The 18,310-nt window shown below is 45.7% G+C and overlaps 1 protein-coding gene across 2 annotated transcripts in view; it reads right to left on the bottom strand.

Annotated features, from left to right (window-relative positions):
• Positions 1–18,310, bottom strand: part of LOC121362872 (vascular endothelial growth factor receptor kdr-like) — a 125,573-nt gene that overhangs the window by 61,592 nt on the left and 45,671 nt on the right. For both annotated transcript variants that reach the window (XM_041484775.1, XM_041484776.1), the window contains exons 4-9: positions 16,134–16,261; positions 11,695–11,854; positions 10,290–10,426; positions 8,687–8,846; positions 7,851–7,968; positions 5,423–5,598 (exon numbers count right to left, since the gene is read on the bottom strand). In XM_041484775.1, coding sequence (XP_041340709.1) covers positions 5,423–5,598; positions 7,851–7,968; positions 8,687–8,846; positions 10,290–10,426; positions 11,695–11,854; positions 16,134–16,261 — 879 coding nt within the window. The remainder of the gene's footprint in view (positions 1–5,422; positions 5,599–7,850; positions 7,969–8,686; positions 8,847–10,289; positions 10,427–11,694; positions 11,855–16,133; positions 16,262–18,310) is intronic.

The raw sequence follows: 18,310 nt of genomic DNA, 5'->3' as shown, positions 1-18,310 counted from the left end.
ACAGAGTTCAGAAGGAAATGGGTAATGAAGAACTGCTCATTTTAAGCACAGCAGGCAGTTTTCCAGGATTTTCCTCTCTGTCCTCTTTGCCTGCTTTCCAAAAATCAGTTAATGTACCTGCAGGTTGGCTGAGGGACAGCGTGGGAAGCCCGAGCTGCCACTTCCCCCCTCACTGTGGGTTTTAGGGACTGTCAGACCAAGATTGCTGCTGCAAAGATGTGACTTGAATGCTTCAGATCCTTCTGGCAAGCTCCAGCAGGCCCCCACCTACCTCTTCCTAAAATTGCTTTGGCCACTTGCAGAAAAATGAAAATAGCTCATCTGACTTTGTCATCAGGGGCTCTCCTGGGAGCTGCAAGTGTGCAGGGTTTGGATGATATCAGGAAGAAAACTCTTCAGGATTTGTTCATAAATGTGCAGGAAAGGGCTGCTGCAGCCTCCTTGTGCTGCTGCATTTTTCTTTCATAAATCCCCCAGAAAAAGTTGTTTCTCTCCTCCTGTGCCTGATGACTGAGGCTGGAAGCATGGACTGGAGCACTGTGTCCTGCATCCATGGGCTACAGACACTACTCCCAGAACCCAGGAGGAAAGCAAAGCCTTGGACTTGGAAACACATTGGAACAGGGGCTGGATGGGTTTTATTTGGGGATTTCTAGTTTAGCTCAGCTGGCCCAGGAGGTGGAAAATTCGATTTTCTGTTTTGACTTCTCCTGAGTGGCTCATCCTCTGAGGAGCTGGGCAAGAGCTGGATGTACTCCACAAAGGAAACCCAGCCCTGGCAGGACTCTGGGGAAGGGACAGCATTTGTGTGGCTCAGTCCTTCAGCTGAACATCAGCTGGATTTCACCAAGAATCCAACAAAATTCTTTCTCAGTGTTCAGATCAGGGATTTCAGTGACCCTTCCACACACAAGGGACTGTGGGATGTCCCCTGTGTCCTGCACTGGCTCTAGCTGAGATCCCCTACCCTAAAAGCAATTTTTCTCTGCCCTGGCATAGCCCAGATGCATTCACCTCATCCCCAAGGCTCCTTCCCCTCTCCCTGCTCTGGCTCTGGGGGAGGTGAGGGGGTTTTCTTCTCCACCACATATTTCTTGGCTTTTGTGGAGATCACTGGGGACTCCTTTGATGTCCACTCATCCCTTACAAGCCAAGGAAGGTCAGGCACATAATTGCCTTTGATTTTTAAACCAAAATATGAAGAGCTGGCCTGACTACATAGTAGGGCAATGTGCATCATTCAGGGCTGTGGAGCTGCTCCTGCCTGGTAACAAATCGAGGTGTGACAGTACCCTGCACCCCTTTTGTTCCAGTCCTTCTCTGGAGAGGGGGAATTCACAGGAGCTTGAGTTTCTGCTGCCTGCTGTGGAGGTTATTTCCAGCCCTTAATCCTGCTTTTCTTACAGATACAACACAAGCTTGGGGGATCAAGGACTCTACAAGGGAATGCAACTTCAGTTGGCTGGAGCAGCTGGAACCCAAAGCAATATTTGCTGGAAGAGCCTTGAGGGAGCACAAGAGAGAAACTTTGGGACAAAGAAGAAAGGCAAAGTGGTGAAGGAGCTTATTCATCCCACTTTTGAATTAACTCGTGCTTCAGTACTCTCCTCACTCCCTAGGTGGTGGCCAGAGCATGCTGGCTGCTCCAAAAGAGCTCAGCAGGAGCCCTGATGGACGCAGATGAGTTGGACAAGGGTGAGGATGAAACACAGTCTGCTTGCCCAGAAATAGATTTGAGGGCGTTGTTTATATTTTGTTCTGAGACTGCTTTGCACTCCAGCCTGGAATAACTCTTTTCCCCCACATTTCTCCTCCTTGGCTGGCTCAGATTTTCAGCCACCAGCTGTTTGCTAGGATTGTTCCTTCTCTTTGCTCCCTCCCTTCCAAATTCTTCAGGACATTATTTTCTTGAAGCTTTTCTCAGTAAGAATTTAATCAAACAAAACAAAACCACAGCAACCCACCGCTTCTTGGACAGTGTTTGATGTGTAAATATGTAAAGAAGGAGTGTTTTTAAAATGCAGTCAGCTACCTCCTGGGGACCTGAGCCCTACAATGAGCCAAGGTGACTCCACACGGAGATATGTGCTCCTGCAAGAATAAATTCCAGCTGCAGTGGGAGCAGGGTTGACCAGAGGCACAGCTAAGCCACTTCTTAGAGGCATTTTTGGAATAGCAGCACGATTCTCCTCCAGGCCAGGCAGCTCCATGCTGGACCTTTTTCTCTCAGTTCCTACCCTGCAGCTCTGGAGTTATTTGCCCATTTTGCTCCCTCTCCACTTGATCCCTCTGCAGGTACTCCTCAGTTTTGTGACCAAATCAAGCTTTGGGAGAAATAGCTCCTTATGTTTGACTCATTCCCATGGAGTGAGACACCCTGTGCCCACAGTGGGGCAGAACTCTGGGATTTCTCCCAGTTAAATCCCAGGAGGTGACTCCAAGGAAAGCTGCAGTAGTGCAGGTCAGGAGAGACACTGCCCACAGGGCTCAGGCAGGGCGCTTCTGATCTTGTTCTCATCCTGCTTAGAGGGTTCTCCTCTGCTGCCATTATTAGTGAATAAAACACACTGCCAAAATTAATACAGAGCAATCTAAGGGTCGAGCCCTGCTGCTGTTTATACTTTGTTTGTGCAAAACAATTCACAACAATTTTAACTTCAAACTTCCTCTGCACCCAGCCCAAATATGCAGCTGATGGCTTTGTCACAGCACACTGAGTGCCAGCTGAGTACCGGGAGCACATTAACGATGGATTGTTGTGAAGAGACTTTCAGAAGAGGGGGCTGTGTGATTACTGATCATTTCTGCACTGCAGTGTCCCCATGCAGCAACAGAAAACATTCAAATGGCATTTCTCTCCTCATTCCAAAGTCTGCTTATGTAATTTTCCCTCTTCAACAGTGTGGATCAGAACTCACTCCCTTTCTTAGATTCACCTCTGAAGTGAAAGGCTGGCCCTGGATTTGGGGAGCAACACTGTTATTCAAGCAGAAATTGCTCTTCACTCTCAGGGTATGTGGTTATTACTCAGCAGGAAGTTTATCAGGTGCAGGCTCCACCTTTTAGACACGATGCAAAACTGATACTCCACCCACTGTGTCCACTTGAAGCCCAAGAGGATTTTTCCATCAACTCCACTAATCCCTGTGTTCAAATCTCAGTTTCAGTAATTACAGGCTGCCTCTGGTTCTGAGCAGAGACATCAATCACACCTCTAGCTCAGAGGTGGTTTCTTTCAGATAATCCCTGCAGAAAGGGGCTACAAAGTGTGTTTTGGTCTCCTTCTCTTGTCTCAGTCTGCTGAAACTCCAAGCAATTTAATCTATTCAGCTGTGATACCCAGGTATCAGTCATGATGGCTGGAGATAAAGTGCCAGATTATTTGTGGAGAGTTAAGGGAAAAATTCCAATCTGCTTTCAGTTTGGAGCTTCTGAGTGTACTTGAAAGGAAAGCCCAGATCTCCTGAAAAAGCTGTCCCTGACCTCTGATGGGAAGCACAAGAGAAAGAGCAGTTTGGAGCAGCTTCAAGAGCCCGTTTTGCCCTTTTTGGGCTCTACCCATATGAATCTCAGTAAAATGATTCTCTCCTGGTCTGAGTGCTTCACACAGAGCACATCAGGGTGGTGCTGCAGGGAAGAGCCTGGCAGGGATGGCAGGATTCCCTGGGTGCTGGGTGCCAGTCCTGCTGCAGCCAAGCAAACCCTCCCTGTCTGCAGCCTCAGCTTTCACCCATGGCACCCCAGGCAGGTCTTTCCTTGTTCTGCTCTCATTCCCTGACTTCCTGTCACCAGAAAAGGGACACTTGCTCTGTGGTTTTCCTGTGCATATCCACAAGACAGTTGGGGACACCGCTGCAGCTGCTAGGCTTTGAGAAATGGGGGAGTTGCAATTAAATAATTACTGCTGATGAAGCCTTTGCTGGGCTGACCCCTGGAAAGGCTAAGGATGAGCAGCACTGTGTGAGAGATGGGATGCCCCAAGCTTGGACAAGCCATGGACATGAAAAGCTTGTGCTGGAGTGGTTTGATCCTGAAATAGCCTCTTGCTGACAGAAAAAGGCTTTGTTTGTTTTTGGTTGCCTGTTTGGGAAACGAGGAAACGCTCCCTTCTGCACGCAAACACCAATATTTACCTTGACAAGATAGTTTATTATCATTCTTAATTTTCTCTTCCTTTGAACGTTTCCGTTCTCTGAAGAGGCAAAACCATTGTGTAGAAAAACAGTCTCAAGTGGACAAATTATGCAGCTTAACACGTTCCTCCTGCTCAGCTGAGCTGCAGGACCTGACCATGAGCATGTTCTTGGCTCCTTTCTCTCCTAAATCACACATTAATTTATGTCTATTTCAGGTTTGTAAGCTATCATATTTTATTTAACATTTTTAATAGGTCAGATTTACCTAAGTGACAAGTTCTCTATTTTTTCAGGCATTATTCCTTTCTGAAAGGTGAAATGAGAAGAACATAACTGCCGGAAGCAGCAATAAACAAGTACATAAAAATTGTACAATTGAGCATCGTTTTAGGTGTAAAAACGGTAAGGAGAGAAGAATTCATCCCAGAAAAGAGAACAAACCTGTCTCAGTAACTACTCAGTGCCCAAGTGGAAAATACAAGGGGAAAGCAGAGCTAACTTTTGCTGAACTCCTACTTGGCCTCATAATTCAATCTCTGTTGGCAAATTCAATGGATTAAAAGAGGCAGTGGATGTGCAAAGAGACAATGTGGCTCTGCCCTGCATTATCCACCTAGGGAGGTTAATAAATGGCATTCCAATATCTACTTTCCTGCTATGGCAAGTGAACCTGCTTCAGTGTATACCATGGTTTTCTCCAACTTCCCTGAAAAAGAACCTGTCCCTCAAATGCTGCCAGCAGAGAAGTGACAGAGCAGAAAATACAAATTTAGAAAATGGATCTGGAGCAGGATGATGGACAGACATAAAAGCCAGAGCAGCTCCTCCAGTTCCTTCCGTCAGCCCCACTGGGACCCTTCCTGTCCCAGCAGATGTTCTCCAGTGCTTTGCCCAAGCTGCTTTTAAATCTCAAGGGATAAAACTTCCAGCCCTTCTCTTGGGAAACTGTGCCCCCACTTCTAAGACCTCTCTACTCGATATCCTCCCAAGCTCCTATAAAAATGTGATGTTTGTGCCCTTTCCAGCATTTCTACCTCCCTGTGTGGAGCCAGAACTCAGTGCTGTGGGAGGTGCAGTGTCCCAGGGGAAGGGACTTGCATGACCCAGGGTCACACCAATTCCTCAGAGCAGCTGAAATGAGGGGTTCAGTGGATCCTGAGGGAGGTGGTGATCTCTGGGCTGTGCAAAACTCTGGGAAAGTGCCACCCATTCCTGCTGACTGGCACAGTACGATCACACAAAATAGATAACTAACCCAGCAGAAGGAATTATACACAAGTCCTTACCTGTCACCACCAGCTGCATGGTGAGGTTCTTGTAGAGGCCGTATTTGGGGTTGCTCAAGACCATGGTGTAGTTCCCAGCATGTTTTGGTCTCACATCTCGTATTCCCAGTCTGTATTTCAGTGGATCTGGCTCGTAGCAGGTGTGGTTGTCCTTGATCAGTTTGCCATCCTTGTACCTGTGTGGGAAGTTCCATCAAGGCTCGTCATGTCCCTGTCAACCCTCAGAAACCCTGTCACCCCCATTAGGGGGCTAAAGGGTCATCCCAGCAAAGGAAATGCAGGTCTAGAATCACTGCTTGGATTGGATATTTATTCCTGTTACCCTTCCACACGAGAAGTGATTTGCATCTCCAGTGCTGTGGGATGGATTCATTCCACACAGGAAAAAGGTGGTTTATTCTATCTGAATGAACAGTGCCTCTCACATGCTCAACTACCATCTAAATGCCCCCAAATGAAGCTGGATGGGCAACACCAAGTGTGGGAAATCATGGAATAGCAAAATGTGGGTCAACAGTTTTAAAGGAATAGATTAATTCAGCAGAATTGTCTCTCAGGATGTCTCTGTGAGCCTTCACTGCTTCTGAAAAAGTTAAAACTCTGTGACCTGGAGAAGGCTGTTCCATAGGGAGGTCAGTGGGGAATTCCCAGCCTGGAATACTCCCTCAGGGCAGGAGAGCAGCATCTGCAGGAGAGGCTCCTCTTCACTGCTCACCCCACACACAGGTTTATGGTTAGGAAATAGGCCAGGCTTTGCCACACACGGAGCTTTGGACATGGTGGAAGGATGCTGGGGCATCTCCCACTGCCTGAGGATGTTGGAAACTTCCTTTGCAGTCATAAAAACAACCATCCTGAGAGACCTCCAACATCAACAGCTGGGGCTCCAAGGGAAGGCAGCTCTGATGGTCCCAGGCAGCCACCAAAGAGCTCCATGCTGAGCCCAGGAACAAAGGCTTGGCAGGGAGAAGGGGTCAGTCCCCACTTCAGCTCCCAAAACATCCCCATCCCTAAATAACAGCAGCAATTAAAAACATCTCCTGGCACTGTTTCCACTAAAATTAGAGGATTTCATGTTATTTCACTGCTAATAAAATGCAGCAAGGCCAGCCCTGAGCATCCTTTTGCTGCCTGCCAGGCTCTCAGCTGGCCCAGGGCAGGTGCTCCAGGGAAATGCCATCGTCTCTGCCAGGACAGACACACCCCTGCCAGCTGTCCCATGGCATTTAATGCAGTTAAAGATGTAAAAGGCATTGGAAGGGGTCATTAAAGACAGAGCAGAAGAGAGGACAAGTGATCAAAGGGTAAAAAGACACTCAAATATCTCCTGGAATTGCTGTTGATTGCCCCTCCTGTTTAGCAGATCCATTGCACTCCTGGTGGAGCCTTTAGTTTGCTTCAGGAGGATTCACTGCAAGGATCTGCTGGCACAGGATTGGAGGACATTATTTAAAAGTTCAGGAGGGAAACAATTTCTTATGTTAAAAATATGTCCTTTTCCTGTTATCCCCTGCCCCCTTGCAGACTGACCACCTCTACTGGGGCTAAGCAGGAAACCCTTCCCCAAGAGCTTTCTCTTTGGATCTCCCAAATCATTCTGTGTCCCAGGAAAATGAAACACACTTTTTTTTCCTGCAGGGACCTTTCTTGCATGGTTAGGAGAAGAACACAGCCCGAGTGTGGGAAATGGAAAGACAGAAACTTCCACACACACTGAAAGGTTTGATCTGCAGCCTTGGAAGACGCTTAGATTGATGTAAAAATAAAGTACACAGACATTAAGCAGAAAAAATATAAACTTATGTTTCTATAGTTGTAAGTAAGAATATGCCTTAAGTAAGTGAGAAACTGTATTGGGTAAGATGGTAAAGGGTTTATAGTGTAGCAATGTAATTGTATAGAGTAAGCTAAGAGTTTAGATGTTATAATAGAAGCATGCGTGTATATGTGTGATAGGAGCCCATTGGATAAAAGTATCTACAGTGCAGCAGAAGTGAGTAAAGGTGATGGGTTAGAAAAGCAAAATAAACTTTGGGGCAACTGTTCATTGGATCAGAAAGTTCTATATTGTTTTGTAACAAAGAACTTATGACTACTTTGAGCTATGGCCAACTGCTTGCTCCTTTAAAATCTCATGGCCTTTGAGACTGATGTTTATCTGAGCAATAAATCATTTTTAGCCCAACTGTGGTCCCATCCCTTGAATTAAAGCAGTGATAATAATACCTGGGAATGAGGGGTAGCTGGCCCAGCCTCCCAGAGCTCAGGAGCCCAGAGTGGAGCCACATCTCCTCAGCTGAGCTCAGCCCACAGCTCTGAGCACTCCCAGCTCCCATCCCTGACCTGTGTGGTGAGGAATAGTGGTGATCTGTTCCAGACAGGATTCCCAAAGGAGCCCAGGCATTCCTGTTGTTGCTGGGGCACTCACCAGGTGACAATGGGTCGAGGAAAGGCATCCACCTTGGCAGCCAGTTTCAGGGACTTGTGTCCTGAGATAATCTCGTAGTAAGGCCCTTTCTTGTGTGAGACTGTGATGTAGGGTTTTTCTGGGAAGAGAAATGAGCAGGGAGACACACATGAGATTTTTTCCACTACAGACCTGCACAGAACCAAACGGATCAGGCTGTTCCCTGAGCTCCCCTGTGCAGCCCAGCCTCAGCCATGAAGGGCTGTTCCCACATGAAGGAATTCACGTGGAAAGCAGAGGATATGCACTTGCATTGACCCTGGATTGGTGTGGGAAGTGCCTGGGGCATCTCTTGTCCATGTGGAGCCCACAGGATGGATTTTCCAGGGCCTCAGCAACCACACTTGGTGCCAGCTTTTTCAAACATTTCAGCTCCCTCAGACATGACAGAATCCCAGAATGGTTTGGGTTGGGAGTGACCTCAATGCCCATCCATTCCCACCCCTGCCATGGCAGGGACACCTCCCACTGTCCCAGGCTGCTCCAAGCCCTGTCCAGCCTGGCCTTGGGCACTGCCAGGGATCCAGGGGCAGCCACAGCTGCTCTGGGCATCCTGTGCCAGGGCCTGCCTGCCTTCCCAAGGAGGGATTCCTTCCCAATAGCCCATCTAAATGTACCTCTTGAATTTGTTTGAAGACATGAGAGCTGACTCCCATTGACTAATTAGAGGTTATAGATGATTAATGGTTGACTTTCTCCCTAGTGCCATTTCAATCAACAGATTTTACAGCCTGGCATTATCCTCTAAGCTGAGCACTGTGGTTCCTGGTCCATCCTGGTTTGGCTGCAGCACTCACCATACACGGTGACAGTGACATTGGCCTCCAGCCTGGTGGCATTGAATGTCCTGCAGATGTACAGGCCCCCATCTTCCATGGTGACATTTTCAATTATCAGGCTGCTGCCAACTTTGTACACGACATCACTCTGGTCCATTGTTCTCCTGGGGTAGGGGTGCTGGGAGTCACAAAAAACAGGGTCAAAAAGCAGAGTAAACTGGATTATTGTGTTCACCCTTTCCAAGGCTGCCAGTAAAGGAAAGCAGTGATTCGTATCAAAACGATCACATCTCCACATCAGTGAAATAAATAATATAAAAGGCAGATCAGCAGGAAGAGCTCTTGTGTGAAGTTTCATTATCAAGTCTAATAAGAGAGAGAAGCAGAGTGGAAATGTGGCACTTTGTACTGAATTCTGGGCAGGTAAACAAGGGGATGCATCCCAGCCCTTCTCCAGGACCAAATCCCAAGGATCTCAGGGTAAAACTGCTGCAGGGTCAGAGCTGTGCTCTGAGGGTTTGGTTTTGAGGGTTTTTAAATTTATTTTGGTCACAGTCAGTATTTTTTCTGTATTAAAAACCTCCTGCTTTCTAAAATAAATATATTATGACAGAAATATAATATATTATGACAGCCAAGTGCCAATGCAAATTCCTGGGGAATTTTAGAAAGCATTATAGCTTTCAATAGGATTTTTGATCCCAGAGATTTGGCCAAGAAGTTTTACATTTATAATGTTAGAAATATAAGGAGAGTTCATAGGAAAACTAATCTTTTCCACCATATGGGGTTCAAGAAACCAAATTCATTCAGTAACACTGTAGTGCTTGGACCTCTACAAATTCTATGATATATTTTCTGTAGTTTCCTCACTGAAACAAACTCAGACATTCTTTTTTTTTAAGGAAACAAATCAAAATTAATAAGTTTTTAGGAATCACATTTTACACCTTCCCAAAAGGCTTAGATGCTTCTTTACAATGCATATTTTGCTGAACTAAAAAGAAAAAAAACCACCAATTATTTTAATTCTCAGCACCAAACAGACTCAAGAATAGAATCTCAGACAAATGAACTGATTTGGGAAATGATCCCCCTCAGTTTTGTTTTGTTTAGGAGAAGTGAGAGGGTTTGGTACCTCAAATGTTAAGTCTTACTTATTTCTACTTCAAATTTGGCACTTTTGTATTGTATCCACAAAAAGCGCATGACTCAGAATTTACATTTCATTCTTTGGGGACAATTTCCACAGGTTCAGCTGTGTTTTCCTTTGCTTTTTCCTACTTCATAAATACCAAAATAGATGGGGAGATTGACAGCTTACAACCTGCATTTGAGACTTGTCACTGTGAGACAGCCAGGACAGAAGGAATGAAGGAGTTTTTCTTTCCCAAAAAAAGGAAACACTCCTGGCTTTTCTTGCCAGTGTTTATTTAACGAGGTTTGCAGTTTAATCTGCAGGTTCAGGTAGGACAGAGAAGTTTTAGATTCATCCAAACACAAAGTTCAATCAGTGATAGGTTTATAAATTGTTGGATAATTTCAGAAGAAGTAATAATTAGATTTTCTCAGCCCTGTGAATTTTGGGAAGAGGGGGAATACAGGGATTCCATGCACTCACTGTGCCACGGGGACACGTCCAGATGAACTCGATGCGCCCGTTGAAGAAGGTCTCTGCTTTGCACTCCAGCTTGAGAGTTTCTCCAACCAGCAGCTTTTTGGCACTTGCCTTCAGAGCCAGGTTCTGTATTCTGTCCTCTGTAATGGAAGAGTCAAAGCTGTGACCAGCAGCATCCCTGCATCACTCTGGGATCCACCACTGGATCCCTGCTCCCAAGCACACAGTCAGGAATGGCTGCTCTTCCATGTGCCATGGCTCCAACCCTCTCATCACCTCCACAGAAAAGAGTTTCCAAAGGTGACCCCTCCTTTGGAGGGCCTCAAAATGAGAGGATCCACTTTTGCTGGACATGTGACGTGTTACTCCTGCCCTCTCCCGCCCAGGTCCCTTTCCTTCCTGAATGGGATCACCAAATCCCCCAAGGGGATCCCCAGATCCCCCAGTGGGATCCCCAAGGCTTGTTCTTACACATTTATCAATGCCTTAAATACATCAGCTCTGAACTTCCATCAGTTTTTGGTGCCCAAGACCAAAACCACACCCAACCACTGACAGTAACAAGACAGAAAGGGATTTCCTGTGTCCTTTTGAGCTGCAGAAGGATGGCCTAAGAGGTTTTGCAGGTTTGCATTCACGATTTTAACAAAAAAATTGCTCCAACAAGGAAAAAAAGGGAGAAAGAGAGAGATTTACAGGACTTTTATTTGGCTGCCACACAAATTTACAAGCCTGTTGTTCAAAGCAGAGTGCTGATTGTCTAGAAAGATGCCGTGAGCTAATAGGAATGAAGTCCAAGTAAATAGAAGATATATGAGGAGACAAAGAACACACATGGAAAACAAAAGAAAAATAAATTCTAATTGGTTTCATATAAATGCCCAGCACTCAAAAATTTAATGTTCAGTTGCTTCAAATTCAGATTTTAATTATGAGCTGAAGCTCAGCTGTAAATCCAAAGGAAATGATGTAGTAAATCACCAAGAGAAAATCTATAAAAAGCAAAGATGTGAATTAGCAGTGTAGTGAGGTTTTTATATGATGATCACACGTGGTTAATGACCAGAAGCAAAAAGAAAGCTGCTGTTTGCTTTGTCCTGAACCAGCAGTTGTTTTAATGTAAATACAGCTCAATCCAAGCAAACAAAGCCTTGGTGGGGTTTGAATAAAACACTCCTGTTTTGTACCACCTCAGCACTTGGTCATTTTTCAAAACCAGGAGTGGCTCCAATCCAAGTTCTATTGAATAGGGGGGGAAAAAAGGAAGAACGAGTTTACTTTTAGCATTCCAGCTTGGACTTGCCAGAGATGCAGCCCAGGGAGATCTATCAGATAGACCTGAGGCTGAGCAAGGAATGACACCCAGGAGCTGCCAGTGACACAGGCTCTGTGCTGCTCCCTCACTCACCCAGTCTCTGGGCCATGTAGTAGGAGTTGAAGACGCTGCCGTTGACGTGGGCCGAGCACGTGAGCATCCCAGAGGGCACGAAGGAGTGGGAGGGGATGACAAAGCCTCTCTTGGGGTCCCACACCATCTTCTTGAAGTTGATCTCGGCAGAAGAAGGGTACTGCAAGGGAACAGACAAGGAGTGAGAATCCTGTTCCCCTCAGATTGCTCTGCCTTAGGGGCAGGGCAGGGCTTTGACCTTTCCCAGGGCTTTGGGGTCTCTGTCCACACAGATCTGCAGCAGCAGCAGCAGCCTGAGCAAACAGCAAAGCCCTCCCTAAGGCAGGAGTGTCTTTGAAACTCAAAGCACCAAACTTGGGCAGCCAGTTCAGGAGTCCCAGTCCTCTCAGATCTCATTTCCCTCATCCCTTCTTTGGTAATCATTATGCCAATCTTATATGAATTTTGTGGGGTGATCTTTTTGGAGGTGTTTCCTCCCAGTGCCACATGGAGGAAACATATTTTCCTCATTGTACTTTAAAAACATGTGTGAAGTTAGACTCTCCCAAAAATCAGAATTGTTCACAAACTCACCTGACTGTGGTTGTCTATGAGCTCTGCTCTGTGGGCACTGCCCAGATTCTCTCTATCCCACAGAAGGGGGGAGACACTCTCAGAGCATCCCAAGGATTGCCATGGAAGCAGCCTGGGTGACTTAGGAGTGTAAATCACAGAAATAAAGGGACTAAAGCACTTTCTGGTGTAAATTTGTAAATACTTGTAGTGTTGTGAGATTCTTGAAAAAAAAACCTCTCAGTTCTGCTTATGAGGAAGAAGTGAGAATAGAAAAGGCAAATGTGGAAAATAAACTAGAGCAAAAATTCATTTAATGAGAATGAATCCTCCTCTGTCTACCCTTGGACAATACCAGTGTTGAGTAGCTTGGCTTTTGTTGGGGGGAATAATCAGTTTATTGTTATTATTAACACACAGGGAAATCCTCTATTTGCTAGAGGGAATGCAATTTACTTTCCAAAAATTTTGAAAATCCTGGGTTATAGTGTACAAAAGAACTATGTGAAATTAAAAGAGCTCCCTCAAATGCCCAGGGAGTTTCAGGGTTTGCAGGTGGGGGAATGAAAGCACAGGTAGCTCTGGCTTTCTCAGCAGGACACAGGGAGGTTCTTTAGGACTGAGGATGCTCTTTGGGAGTGTTGAGATCACTTCTGCCCAAAAAATGAAAAGTTTGGGCAAACCTCAGTGTGCCTGCAGTTACCTCAAGGTAATTACCTTTATTTGCTTCTCCCTCCTCCTCCTCATATCCTGGCTGCTCAAAGGTGAGGCAAGGGGAGGTTCTCCTTTTCAGAGAGACCCTGCTTCAGCTTTGGGAGCTAACCACTGGAGTGAAAGCAGGAATTTCACCCCTGATGGAACAGTTTTGCTCCTGTTCCTGTTGTGTGCAGCTCCTGTTTGTCTCCCAGCAGTCAGGACTCTGGTTTGGCAGGGCAGCTTAAATTGGATTCAGTTTAAACAATCCTCCTGCTCCACACAGCTTGCAGCTTGGGGCTCTGGACACACAAGTGACCAGGCTGGCCTTGGTTTGGGTCAATTGTTACAATTCCAGCATGGACCAAACCCAAATTCTGGCTGAGGAGCTGGTGATGCTGCACGGGGAAGGGGGGACAGCCAGTCGCTGTCTTTTGGAGCAGCATTTGTTCTGACAGCAGTAGGAAAAAAGGATCTCTTGTAAATGCTTTTGAAATAATCAAGCTGTGGCACCTCTGTTTAGAACCATGAAGAAAAATAGGAAAAAATACAGAAAGATATCTGAAACCTGAGGCATAATCATGCTTTAGCACTCATGAAGGTCAAAGCTGGAAGTGGCAAATGCACACTGAACCAGATCAGTGACTAAACAGATCTGGCATGACTGAAAAAGCTCTTTTTGCCCCGAATTAAAATCATATTAAGTAAAATTAAAAGCCTGAGCTGTGTGTCTTAAGCATGAGTTTGTTAATAACAAAGATGATATATTGAGATAGCTGGGATCTGCTTAGTATTAGCAAGAGGTATCTTTCTCTGAGCATGTTTAAAGAGAGTGCAATGATTTAAAAGTATAATGGTAACATAAGGAACTTAATTTACAGTGGCAAAGAGTCCATTTTCCACAAGAATAATAAAACGTGATAAAGCTGAACTTCAGGGTTTGGCAGCTCTGCTCCCTGATGCCTGGGGGAAGGGGGAAGGAAAAATAACCCTACTCAGGAGGCCCTTTTCAACACCACATACAGATTACACATCTTCATAAAATATTCACAAATACCTATTTAAACAATCAAACAAAAAAGCGACAATGCTGCTCGAAGGAAATCACAGTGGCTTTCCTCCCTTTGAAGTCTTGTCCTCCCTCTCCAGTTGTCTCCTGGAGATTAAATTTGGAAGGAGAGGATGTTCTAAATTTGTCTGATGGCCTGGCTCACCTCTCCTCCCCCATGCTCACCTCCGCCCCTCTCCTGCCCTGCTTCCTCCCGGCGCGGGAGCCGCCACCTTGGCGCTGTGGTGCTGCCTTAGGACTTCAGCTTTTATACTTTTCAAACCCTGTACTGCATCAGTGTATAACTCTGAACTCCATCTACAGTGTTAGTTAACTGTCTCCACATTTTGGTCAGGCAAAACAATCCCTCTAGGCCTGGGATTCAAAGACACTCTACTGTCTCAGGCCTCAAAAATAACAACAGAAATGATTTGGGGGGAGCAAACGGGGGGAATATGACTCCACTGCCTGAAGCTGTCATTGGAGGATTAACCCCTGATATGTAAATGGACCAAATTTATAACTGTCTGAGAAACTCCTGACCATCGTCCATCTTGGGTGTGTCCTCGGAGGCTTTTGACTGCCCAAGGTGAACCTACTGAAGGCCTTTAATAAACACCCACTTTGTTCTCTTAATCTTGTCCAGCCTCTGTTCTAGCTAGGCACTGAAGGCATCAGTGGGATTCCCAGCCAGGGCCAAGCCAGTGGTGCCATCCACAGCTGGATCCCGGAGCTTCCTGAGGCATCACGTCCCAGCAGCTCCCAGCTCCTGTGGGAGCTGTGCCCAACTTCTGCCTCCTTGCCCTGAGTCCCAGCTGCTCAGCCTTGGAGGGGGAAATCTGGAGACAGCTTTTTGTGGGAGAGATTTCGGTGGAGATTTTGTTCCAGCAGCCAGGCTGCAGTTTGTGTTTGGAGAAATGACTGGGATTTAGCTGGGAAGAAGGAAGAGTAGGGCTGCCCATCAATAATAAACATGGAAATGGGAATTCCAAGGCCACCCTGATGCTACCAAAGTCTGCAGCACTGCTCCAGCCATGAATTTGGTGAAGCAGCCTCAAATCAGAGAGGGATGTTTCATTTTTATAGCCAAGGAGGAAGGTGGTAAGACTTATCCAGCCTAAAATGATAACTGGAGAGGAGCCTCTTTTCCCACTTTTTTAATCCCTGCTGATGAATTTTAAAATTAGAGATCTCCAAAGCAAAAAGGCTCCTGCTGTCCCTCTGCACCTCTACTGGGAACGTGCCATGGGTCCCAGCAGGAGCTGGAGCCTGTCCCAGTCCCCTGTGATTCCAGGTGCTGCCTCCCAATAGAAGGGGACATCAAAGGCATGGAACTGCCACCAGGAGCAGAGGTGCTTAGACCCACCTCTGCCGTATCCAGAACAGCTTCATCCCTCACAATCCGTCCAGAACGGGCTGGAAAAGGGGCACAGGATGAGCTCCTGTTCCCTTCAGGATTTCCTGAGCTGTCAGACTGGCAGAGGAAGGGAAGGGCACAGAGTTCCTGACGTAAAATGCAGGATTGGAGCCAGGAGACTTCTGTCCTGTTCCTCACTCCATGACAGGCTACTCGGGAGTGCAGTTCTGAAGCGCTTTAATGTGTAACACCATCGACTGATCAGGGCCCAGACCTTAAATTTCCATTTTTATTATCCCAAACAGCCTTGGCCTGCACAGACTGTGCTGTAACCTTGACATTGAGGTGTAACTCCTGCCAAAGGGATGGATGTTGGAGCCATCTATTCCCAAGGCTGAAACTTGGTTTGAATTGATGAAATGAAGCAAAAATGGGCAATTGTTCTAAGGAGGTTCAAGGTATAAAGAGAGAACCTTTCAGAGACAGCCAGGTGTTATGCAAAGAATTTTGAAGGAAAATAGTGCTTTGTCATCTACCTCTGCCAATTTATGGAGGAACACCAAGCCACAACATAAAAAAAAATATGCTAAGCTCAGCCTAATCCCCAAAAAATCCTTTTACCCAGTTCAACAGTAACACACTGTAAGAACAGGTTCACATTTCTGGATTTTCAGGGTCTTTGCTATTTTTTATGGAATTTACCCAGCTTTATACACCTAAATTTTTGTTTTTCCCCACTTCATTGGCAGCCCAAATCTTGAACTGAGCTTCTCTGAAACCACCTCTTACCTGGATGAGCTTGGGTCTGATGTTTGGTGAGGTGACCCGGCAGGGGATCACCACTGTTTTCTTGTCATCCGTGATGTAGATGATGTCGGGGTGCTCCGGATGCATCTCCACAAATGGATTCCTGTAGTCTGCAGGGAAGAGAATGTGGATTTGGAAAACTGCTCAGTCACTGGAAGGGCACAGCAGTGTGAGCACTGAGCTGCCCAGAAAGTCTTCCTTGGGGTCAGGACATGCAGTGACATCCTGTCACACCCGGGTTAGAGCCAATGACCAATTCCTTGCATTTAGCCCCATGTTCATCCAGAAATTGCCCAGAATGGCACATTTCTGTGCAGACACATTAAAACTGCATGGATTACCAGCTTAGGATGCCAAGATACTCCTGGGCCTTGGGAGCCCCCCTGTCTTTCACCTGGGGATATCAACATGCATTTCTTAACTGCTGACAACCTTTGCTTAAGGAATGTCATGGACATACCCAAGTGCGGTCATTTGGAATTAACCCTCAGAGAATCAGCTCGGTGCAGAGCTGGAGCTCCTTTGCTCCACAACCCACCCCAGTTTCACTCCCAACCACAGCAAGGCAGGGATGGACACAACAGAGTGGCCATGCTGCCTTTTGTGGGGTTTGGAGCTTCATTTTAGCCCTGAGTACTGGGAATTTTGTCCTTAGCAGACAAAAGGAACCATGGGCTTCATCAGGAGGAGAGCAAGTGTTGGTTGGAGCTGTGTGTGTGACAGGCCACATGTGAGGTGGTGATGGTGTTTTACAAAAGACACTTGGGGCACCCTGCAAGGACCAGAGACGTGGGATTCGTATATGGACCTGGGACAAGGGGCTGAGCATGAGCACTGGACCTAAGGCAGATAAAGACCCAAAATCTGGATGATTTTTCTAATTTCTAGTGCTGGTTTTTTATGCCAGCTTTTCTTCCACACCACTGGTTTATTCTGGCTGTGCTTTGGTGTAAGTGCATTACAGGAAACGTTATGTGAGGGAGATTAATTAGAATGAAAACATTAGATCTCTAATCTCGCCACATTTAGGAAGTTTCAGATACACATCTGAACCTTCTGGTCAGGCAGGCCCTGGTTCTAATCAAGCCTTGAGCTGAGAAACCTGATCTTTGAACCATAACTTTGTAGTTTGGTCCAAGCCCCAAAACAAATAGGAAATATTTATACTCAGTCCAGTGTCTCGTGCACTTTCCCAAAAATGCTAAATTCTCCTGTTGAGTCACATTATGAAAATGTGTTTAGTGTTTATCCCTGCAGCTTAATCCCTTTGCAGACTTGCTCTCCAGTTGAGCCACACTGGGAGGTATCAAATGTGACAATATTTTTATTCTACTTAAAAGAAGACACTGGATAATTAAAAGAAGATCATTGGGTTGTTTGTGATAGGAAAAAGCAGAGAAAGTAGATTTTTGTGTACTGGCAACAAAATGCAAAAAGGTGTCAGGGGAAATGTAATCACAATTATTTCTTGTCCTGTGGAGAAAAGGAAAGAACAAGGAATGTGCCATGTGACAGGGGATAGACAAGGGTGTAGAATGGATGGAAAAGGGTATAGGATCGATGGATAGATAGAGGCCAAGAGGAACTTTGCTGGGGAAAAAATTAGCTTCCTGATACCAAACTATTCACAATTCAGGATCAAATTTTGACTGAAAAGATGGAAGCACTGAATTTAAAACTATTTCTGACAGTATTTTTAGAAAGAATTTCAGAATAGCACTGTTTGTTTAAGAAGTAACATAAATCAAAAGAAGGCAGCTAAGCAAATATGAAATAATCCTAAAAGACAGGAAAATATTGAACTGTGCAATGATTGATGAATCTTAGTCAAAACAGAATAAAATGTCTCGAAAATATTTCCTGTTCAGAAAAAAAATATAATTATTTAACCCATTCTCCACCATCTTTCCAAAACTCCAAGACTCATCACTACCAAATTTTCCAATTCACAAGGGATCTAAAATTCATCTACCTTTTTCCAGCTGCAAATAGGACAGGTATGGTGCTACTGATCCACCTAATGGGAAGGGAAGCAGGGCGTGTGACGGAAGCTGTACTTCAGTCCTAACTGATTTTTAATAGCAGCCTGCTCCTGAATTGCCATATGTTCAACCAGGGGCTGCAGATAAACTATCCCAGATAAGCTACAATCTGAATTG

The sequence above is a fragment of the Pyrgilauda ruficollis genome, unplaced genomic scaffold (genome assembly GCF_017590135.1).
Source record: "Pyrgilauda ruficollis isolate IOZ18807 unplaced genomic scaffold, ASM1759013v1 scaffold67, whole genome shotgun sequence".
NCBI classification, from domain to species: Eukaryota; Metazoa; Chordata; class Aves; order Passeriformes; family Passeridae; genus Pyrgilauda; species Pyrgilauda ruficollis.
The sequence above is the reverse complement of the archived record's forward strand: the minus strand, read 5'-3'. Positions and strand labels throughout refer to the sequence as shown.